The 9,419-nt window shown below is 47.9% G+C and overlaps 1 protein-coding gene across 1 annotated transcript; it reads right to left on the reverse strand.

The window, feature by feature from the left end:
- Positions 1–1,206: 1,206 nt before the first annotated feature.
- Positions 1,207–9,280, reverse strand: nol11 (nucleolar protein 11). The gene is made up of 18 exons (XM_079338354.1): positions 9,019–9,280; positions 8,214–8,327; positions 7,997–8,053; positions 7,508–7,656; positions 7,237–7,294; positions 6,911–7,052; positions 6,614–6,820; positions 6,180–6,256; positions 5,820–5,943; positions 5,613–5,704; positions 4,953–5,018; positions 4,690–4,874; positions 4,411–4,536; positions 3,826–4,047; positions 3,622–3,700; positions 3,276–3,368; positions 2,637–2,744; positions 1,207–1,570 (listed from the first exon to the last, which is right to left on the reverse strand). Exons 1-18 carry the CDS (start codon positions 9,163–9,165, stop codon positions 1,454–1,456), a joined length of 2,163 nt encoding a protein of 720 aa, XP_079194480.1. The 5' UTR covers positions 9,166–9,280; the 3' UTR covers positions 1,207–1,453.
- Between the last annotated feature and the right edge of the window lie 139 nt (positions 9,281–9,419).

A 9,419-nucleotide genomic window follows, 5' to 3' on the forward strand; every position in this document is an offset into this window, starting at 1 on the left:
GATAAATTCCATGAAGGAAGGTGTCAAGGAATTTCATATTTGTTTCTAATGTTTTATTGCCATTAAAGTAGGACGGATGTTCTTCTTTCTCCCATGATACTACTTCCTGTTTACACCACTTTACACCATCAGTTGTCGTGGCCGAATTATTCCTTTAATCTCATAATTCTGAATCTAGAATGATGACTTTAACTTCAGAATTCTTCTTTAATCTTCCAAAAAAAATAAATGGCCCTAATCCTCTTCCATAGTTTGTCAAACCCACCAAAAAGCAAGTTGTTCAAGTAATGCAGGGATGCTGCTGCTAAAGCAATGAAAATAATTTAATTTTTGTTTTTAATGTTTTATTGTCATTAAAAATAGGGTCTCATCTTGTCCTACTTGATACTACTTCCGGTTTACAACACTATGTCACAACAGTTGTCGTGGCCGAGTGGTTAAGGCGATGGACTAGAAATCCATTGGGGTCTCCCCGCGCAGGTTCGAATCCTGCCGACAACGCAAGTTACATTTTCGTTGTGCTATCGCGAGAACGTGGTTATTACGTGTTGATCAATTAGCACCAGTACCAACATTACAAACAACACTACACTCTGGCCTCAACTACACTTAACAAATGACCCATTTGTAGCTTCATGCTGACCTGTACTTCCTGCGCTGTACATAAACAGAATATGAATCTCTAACAACAGGGTTTAGTAATTCAAATGCAATAGCTGCTTTTCCCGCCACAAAGTCTGGCTGTTCAGCACTTGCTTGAGAAAAGTTCTTATGGCATTGTACAGAACAAAAAACATTTGAACTCGTTTGTTTTGTTACTCCTCAGATTCTGCTCTAACGTTGGGTTAAATATTGGCAAAATTACATCCAAATGTGACATTTTCCTTAGTTATTTAACAGTGACTGAGGATTCGAACCAACATACGGTAGTTGTTAAGTTGCAGTAGACAAACTGAATCGCATAAGGGACCTCGCGAAAACAGATCACCTTTAATGCAACCACAGTGATCTTTAATCATGACAGATAAAGACATGAAGCAGGGAAATAATCAGACGTGGATTCATGTTTTGATATCGTCATATATTTGTATTCAACATAAAAAGCCATCCTGTGTCAAACAGTACAAAGTGACAGTCGACAGATTTACAAATATTCAGATGCGTAAGGACACAGAAGATGTTCACTCTCACAGTTCATAATCAACCAACTTTATTTCATCGTGCAAACCAAACCGTCACACCTGCATGTTCATAGTTCCTCAACTTTAAAGCACGGTCCAATGGTGCCTGTAACTTCCTGGATGCCTGAATAACATGGATGCTCTTGATGTCGGGTGACACTCCTGGATCTGACACTTTAAGTCAAACCAAGTTGAACGAGCACAAGACTGTGAACAGTTGGAAGGAGACACATTCTCAATGATCTATTTAAAACAAAAAACAAGTTGATATTTTAAAACAGTTCAATGATTTCTATTGAGTATTGTCCAACGTCCGTCTTCGTCCCCTTCATCTTATTGAGCTCTTGCAGGCTGCCCTCGATCTTTCCCAGCTCGGACACCAGTCTCACCTGAGGACACAAGAAGACATCTCAGTTCAAGTTTTTTCCCCCCACAGCTGATGGAATTTAAGTTTTCCACACACGCAGGGGTTTTAAACTTCACCACACACCCGAGTCCCCGCTCTTTCTTCACGGTGCGTTGTTTAAAACAGCGGTTCTCAACTTGTGTGAAAAGGTCTTTGAAGCGCTTTAAAAACTGTTTTGTTCAGTTTCTTGCTTCTGAAATGTTTTCTGCTGACAAGGTCCAAACGGCACAATCTTACAGTAAATAAATCTGATTGATAAATAGCAAACATTTGGGTCGTTGTTGTCGGGTCCTGAGGCTGGACGAGTTGAGAACCACTGATAGACATGAAAATACCAAATGGTTTGATCTCTTTGAGTGTTCATTCATTTTTGTCCGCAGCTTGAAAACATGTTGTCAAGCTTTGTTTACAAAAAGTTCCTCAAACTTGGACAGTGATCATTTCAGAACTTCTCCAGTCCGATGATACCAAATGATGGAATACCTCACAGCTAACAGGTTAGCATCATGATGAGGTTAAAACAAACACACAGTACTATTGAATGCAAGCTGCACTCAGCAGTAGTACGTGGTGTTTCTGTCAGTCGGTGGTTTTTCTGCAGTGTGTCGGGCCCCGCTGAGCTCGTTTCCGGTCTTGGAATGAGGAAGTCAACAAAAACCCAGCTGGCGACAAACACGACGACAGCGGAGCGTTCCCTTCCACACTGAACTGAAAGCTGATTGGTTGAGAGTTTCATGACTTACAGAGTGAAAAAAGATCATTACTGAGGATGTTTAAAAAAAAAAAAAAAAAAAAAAAAAAAAAACACCTCCCATTTCAATAAGTTGTCCATGGGGGGGCGTCAAAAGCACCGCCAACCGCTTTGAACCATATATTCAATGTTTGACATCGATGTTATTATGACATCATTTATTATTCATATTCTCAAAACCTTTATTAACTTGTAAACATGTTTTTAATAGTAGCGTGTGTGTTTCCTGCTTCCTCCTCAGATTACATGTTGAATACACAGTAAGGGATCTCGCACAAAAGAGAAGCCTGGACGTCACCTGAGACTTGACGAAGTGGTGGAGGTTGAGCAGTAACCCTTTGGCCTCTGGAGTCATCACAAGCACCGTGAAGTGTGCGTCCAACAGCAGGCACACCCAGTCCATGATCTGCAACCCACGCAAAGACAACAATCAAACCCAGCGTTATCTTATCGAACGGAAACTAGCAGGATTCTTAATTAAGTTTAAAAACGTGGGAGACCTCAGACATGAGGACGATTTTTTAATCGCACACATGACACGACTTCACAGGCACGAGATCTCACAGAAACTCGTGTGATCGATCGTGACTTCAGAAGAAAAACAAAGAAGTCGTACGTGAGCCGGTGTGTGTTTCGTTTACGCAGCGAAAAAAACAGAAAACAAGAAAAACATCACGGATGAAAACCCGACTGCGAGACGAGTCGTGTGCAGCTTGATTTGATTTGATCTGTTTGGTGATGCTTCCCTGTCTGCTTGTTATATTCTGGTATTCTGATCAGGAATCATGAATAAGGAAAAAGCTGGCTCAGACTAGAGGACAGTGATCACAGTGACGTCACACTGTCGGGGTTAGACTGTGGAGCGTGTGTCCAGCTTGTTGTGTTTAATGCACTGACTGGATGAGGCCTGATGATGCGTGCAGACCTGGGTACAGACCTGAGACAGACTGGGTGATCTGGGTCCAGACATCTGTGGGGACGCATCCTGGGAATATTTCAGGTGCAGGTACTGAAGGTACCGGAGGAAAAGCTGAACGAGGAGAAACACAGATGAACACAGATCAGCACTCACGCCGTCCAACACGGGCAACGTGAAGGATAACAGTCATGATGACATCACACGACAGCGATTCTGCAAGACAACCACACACTGATTCATCCAGATATGTCATATGCTGCACGAAGGTAAAATGCCCCAGGAGTCAAACTTAGAAACACGCCTCTAAGGATGAGCGTGCCGTTTGTCGTAGCATTGGTTAGCATCACGTGTGGATGTTACTTACGACGACGTGCTGCGAGGAGAGATCTTTAAGATGTGGAAGAAGGAAAGTGTCGCTGTACGGCGTCAGCAGGACTTCATTTCTGTTCATCTTGGAGTTAAGATCTCAAACGTCAACACATCTGTCAGTTCTAAACACACGGTTAGTAAAGATGCTGGAGTTATCTAACCCACAACGCTCCAGAGGGCGTCAGCAGGAGAAGGATACAGCAGGACGGCCTTGTGTAGTCCCACTGGACACATCTGTTCCGGTGGCGTGGAGGTCTTCTCCTCTGCTCTGGGGTTGCTGTCCGAGCGCTGCTCGTCACAGGACGTCGGGCTGAAGCCGTTCTGTACGCCAACCGAGCCGCGCTCTGCGGACATCAGGGTTTCCACGAAGGAGACGCTGTCGGGCTCCAGGCTCGCCTTCTCTGCGTCCACGTCCGACATACTGCAAGACCAACGTTGAGCATTTAGTCACTTTGAAAACAGACGCTCGGAGAGCTGCACGTTATAGAGCAACAGAAGACTGAGGCGGTGATGTTCCTGCAGCCTCCTTTAACAGGAAATAAAAACACAAAGCCAAAAAAGATCAGAGTCAGGAACAAGCACCGCCCCGTTCTGAAACATCGGTCTCCTCATTGCGCTGCCGAACCGCCTGTTGAGAAGTGAAGGAATCATCCGGAAAGAGAGGCTCCATGGATGTCCGAGTGTTTGCACAGCAGGTGTCTCTAACACGCTAACACGCGGGCTTCTTAGCGACAGGCCGCTCGTCTGATGACAGCATCAAGCACACAGTGTTCATCACTTTTACCTGATGAAGGTCTTCAGACAGGCACAGGTGACGGCTTCCGGGATGTCGGGGAAGAACTGCAGGCAGAGCTGACACAGGAAGTAGTCCTTCCTCTCCAGGGCCAGGAGCACGAGGTCAGGACACACACTGAGGAGGACGAGGATGGTTAACAGTCACCAAAACACAAGTCGAGTTTTTAACTGGGCCAACGATGACAGCAGAATTCAAACGCCGGTTGTTGAGTTTATAACAGTATTAAGAGTGAGGGCGGATGACATCTTCCTTCCACGACGCACTGACCTGTGGCACAGGGAGCGAGTGTGCACCAGCTGGGCCAGAGTGCCGGGCGTGTAAAACGCAGCGTCAGCCAGGCTCCGGCACACCAGTGCGGACGCCAGCTGCCCGACGGAGGGCTGCAGCTCCTGCAGGTCTGACCTGGAGATCAGCCCATCCACCTCCCTCTGGATCTCGTCTGCTGGCGCCGTCTGCACGAGGACATCCACATCAGACCTCAGCTATGATCAGTACTCGTCAGCGAGCCGCTAAAAGACCCAAACTCTTACCTTGATGAGCTCCAGAACTTGGTCAAATGTTGAACTCGGTGCTGATTGGCTCTTGCGGCTCAGCCTCTGCAGGGAAAGAAATAAGACCCCGCTGATGTATTACTTCAGATACAAACACGATTAATCACTGTGCAGGTCATTTATACTTTTCAGAAACTGTTCCCATCTAAATAAGATAAATCAGATTTAAAGGTACAGTCTGCTTTTTCCTACAAACTTAAATCAGACTTGTACTAAAGTGAAGCTGCTCAGTCTGCAGAGACTCTGTCCTCTGACTGGATGTGTCCTGCTTTGTCTGAGCCGGTGTGTTTCCTCCAGTCGATGACGGCGTGCAGGTGAATGTGACGGACGTGGACGTAGCGAGGGAGAGGAGAGCACATAATCACAGCGAGCAGAAACTGAGGATGAAGCGTGTGGTGACTCGGCCCAGCAGCTCGTGCTCGTGTGCGGTGTCGAGCACAAGCAGCAAACGTGCACGCTACATTCTGAGTGTGAGCTTCTGTGGTCGATGAGACGAGGGGGAGGGGCCTCGGTTGGATGCTGCGTTTACACCTTCGGCAGGAATTTTTGTAAAAACAGTGGAGGGAAATCTTTGAAAGACTTACAGTCCTGTTTGTGAAAGAATCATCACTCAGAAGTTCTGCTGATCTTTAAACTTACTGTTTTCCTCGTCTCCACCGCTCTGGGGGGCGGAGCTTTCTCCCCGTGCAGAAGGTTATTCCAGGACGGTACGGAAGCAGGAGCTCTGGACTCTGCAGCAAACAAACAGCGTTTAGTGAACGTGCAGCATCGTCATCATGTTCAAATCGCTCGTGCGTTGGGATACTTCAGGCACAAAGGAGCTGCTGCAGGGTCGTCTCCTCTCACCGTCACTCTTCGCCTGCCGGAGTTTTCCCAGCGCAGACGCCAGGCACGACCTGGGACACTCGTACGGAATGACGGAGAGCGCTTTGCCGTGTGGAATGACCAACTTGTTGGAGAAGCTCCACAGCTGGGTGAGAGAAAGAGACGATGAATGTAGTTAACGGTGATGACAGAGGGCGCACGGCGAGCCCGTCACTTTAAAGAGTGTGAACTGCGGTGAAGTCGTGAGGAGGGACAGACGGCCCGCTCACAGTGGAGAGCAGACACAATGCTCTACCAAAGTCATACAGTCCTCCGTCAGCACCCAGCAGCTGGGAGGACAGGGAACCTTGGCCTGTCTGGGGGGGGGGGGGGGGGTCCTACCTGTCCATAGATTTTACCCGCCATCTCTTTTCCCGCCTGAAGCGTCTGGAAATTTGTGTTCCAGATGCAGAGAAAGTCTGAAAACAACAAAACACAAACACTCTGATGAGACGCTGCAGTCATGTTATTTAGAGCGAGAATCCTCGAACCACTTCTGATCGGCCATCCGAGGTTCTGACGGAGGCGTAACTGAGGGGAATACACTGACCATCTGTAGCGTCGCTGTGTGTGCGGTGCATGTTTGTGTTTGTGAAGCTCTCTGTGTGCGTTTACACGCCGTGCCTCTCGTGGCGTTCTCACGCTTCTGCATCGCAGTCACACAATGAGAACAGTTGCACAATGTTTGAGTACAAGGGCGTGTATGATACACCTGACCAGCGTGAATCACTGAACATGACACAGATTGAATCCATCATCAGAGAAGCTGTAGTGACCTTTTCCAGCTCCGGCCGAGGGGTGTGGAACTCCGACCACGGCTACATGGGCTTCATCCAGGACCAGGGCGGACGCCGCCTCCAGCAGACCCTCACCCACAGGAAGTAGGAGCAGCAGGCTGCGGGGCAGCGGCAGAGCCTGGGCCCCCTCTTCAGCCCCCGGACCCCTCACAGAGACCACACTCTGGTACACGTGACCGTTCGGGTCTGGAGGAGACGGCAGGAGAAACGTTAAACATGAAGGCGTGTCTGCAGTGAAACAGATCAATGACGTCTGCCTGTCGACGGGAAGCTTACAGAGATACAGCAGGCGGATGTGTTTGTCGGTGCAGGACGCAGAGAAGCTGAGCGGGGACAGACCGGGCTCCTCTCTCTCCAGACGGTACCTCTGCACGGTGTTTGGGTTCAGCCTCTGCACGGTCAGGAAATGCTCTCCTTTCTGTGGAGTCAAGGACTCTTTTAACACCATGAGGACTTATATCAAAAAAAATACAAATAATTAAAACATTTCTCAGGCAGACGGGCCCATTTTTAAACATCTTGATAGATCTTGATAATCTGACCACAGATTATCTGGAGTCTGGTGTCTTTAGTCCCGACTCACACATTCACAGTTATGTTACCTGTTCAGAGGTGAAGAGGACAAATTGCTGCGACTCCACCAGCATGTGAGTACTCCACCTGAGGAGAAAACAACTGAATCAGCACCCGACAGAAAAACACTGACGGACTCAGCATCAGAGATCATCTCTGTCCTACACAGAGCAGCAGGATCTGGACCGGCACCATGGAACGGGTTCTGGTTTCCAGATGTAGTACATTTATAGTCCCAGCTGAATCGACCAATTACGGATGAGCTGGCTTCGGTGTGTAATCTAGGGGGCGGCGGCTTACCTTATCGCCTCTTCTGGAGACAGGGCGTCCTCGATGGGCTGCTGGGGGGCGGAAAGGAGAGAGTCCAGGAGTCTCACAGCTCCTCTTTGGAACAAAACCACAGGCTCCCCTCCCGGTACGCTGTGGACCCTCCGGATATCTGATGACACCTGGAGAGAGTGTGTGAGGACAGAGCAGGAGGAGGGATGAGGAAAAGGAGGCAGGAAAGGAGACACGGGGACATTTGACGTTGGGTTCTGTGGACGTCAGTGAGGACAGTTCTCAGACTGAGACTGCTTTTCCTCTTGTAGGACGAGCAAACCAGCCGCGTGGTTACGTAACCCCAAACATCCCCGAGTGCGTCTCTGACTTCCTGGCAGCACCTGCACGCCGTCTCCAAACATGTACGTGATGATAACCGAGAGACTGATGCGTCTCCATGGCAACAGGCCTTTAAATGTCACACAGACAATGATGAACATCCTGAAGAAGGAAGCTGTTCACACTCACGGTTGCTTTGAAGGTCTTCTCGAGGAGGATTTCTTCTTCCTTCCATATTCGGATCACCTTCAAAACAAACAGATTTAACGTTGGAACAGGGTCGGGGTCTGAGCGGCGCCATCGAAGGAAACCAACAAGGACACAGCAGGTCGCCGCTGGGGGTTTCCTTCTGTTTCCGCCTCTTAAAGAATCCGGGACGTTACCACGACGACGGATGTCAGCTCACCTTGCTGTCCGAGACCGCCACGTACTCCTTGGTCTGCGAGTTGTAGACGGCCGGACACGTCAGAGTCTGTCCCTGTTTGACCGTCCAGCTGCTCAGCGGCTTCTGGTCTGAAACCTGCCACGACAACAGAACGACACGTCACGAAGCATCGGATTATAAGCAACTACACAAGCTGTCAAATGACACAGGACGACTCACACAGGAAAGGAATGGATTTGACTTTTTGGTCAAACCAAAATCATATTTAGTCTTTAAGTGACTTTACAAAATGTACTTAACAGATTAATTAATTCATTATTATTCTCCCTTGGTTTGTTGACGTCAAGACTTTTGGATGGACGAATAAACTCAAAGATCAAGCTTTCACACACTGTGCTCCATCTATCAGATTTATTAACAGTCAAACAAACAAACTGTTATTTAGACTCAGGAGGAACATGCTGCAAACAGACATATTTCTATAAACATGTATTACAGCAGAAAGACAGCAAAAGAGTAAACTCACTTCTTTAGAGACACAACTCATCACACTTAAACTCTTATTTTAGACCATTTTGTGAAGGCCAAGCATGTTCAGAAAAGCTTACTTTATTTAACGTTAAATGGATTTAACTTGTCAGCTACATTCACTTCAACCTCAGCGACACTGAAGGAGGCTTTCCACTGAAAATAACACCAAATAATGCGCCTCAGCCTGCTGCAGCTGTGTGTCTGTTCTGCTGGTTTCTGATGCTACGATGAGCTCAGGATGCCAGCACGAGTCTCCCGGGTCAGCTGGCCCGGGTTCCTCCTTTAAACACGGTACCTTGTAGAGCGTGACGGAGCGGGTTGAGTCGGTGACCAGGACATGGTCGCAGTCTCTCTCCTCTTCGACCCCTTGAATGCCTGAACTTGGCTGATTTTGAGACGGAACGAGTCCGCACAACGTGTAGCCCTCATACAGCGCGGCCATGCTGGACGAGAAGGAAAGTTGGGTCTCGTCCGATCTCGCGAGACAACGCGAGAGTCGGGAACCTGATACAGTAAACAACAGCGTCAGCTTGCTGCCACAAGCCACGTGCCGTGCCCTCTATACACTATAACAGCGGAGTTAAAAGTCTCGGGGGTCCAGGTCAGAAAGGCTTGGAGGTAAGAGTGAGTCAAACAGAACAAAAATAAAACACTATAGTTATAAATCACTGCACATGCACGTACAGTATATGTTCT

The sequence above is a fragment of the Symphodus melops genome, assembly GCF_947650265.1.
Source record: "Symphodus melops genome assembly, chromosome: 2".
Taxonomy (NCBI): Eukaryota; Metazoa; Chordata; class Actinopteri; order Labriformes; family Labridae; genus Symphodus; species Symphodus melops.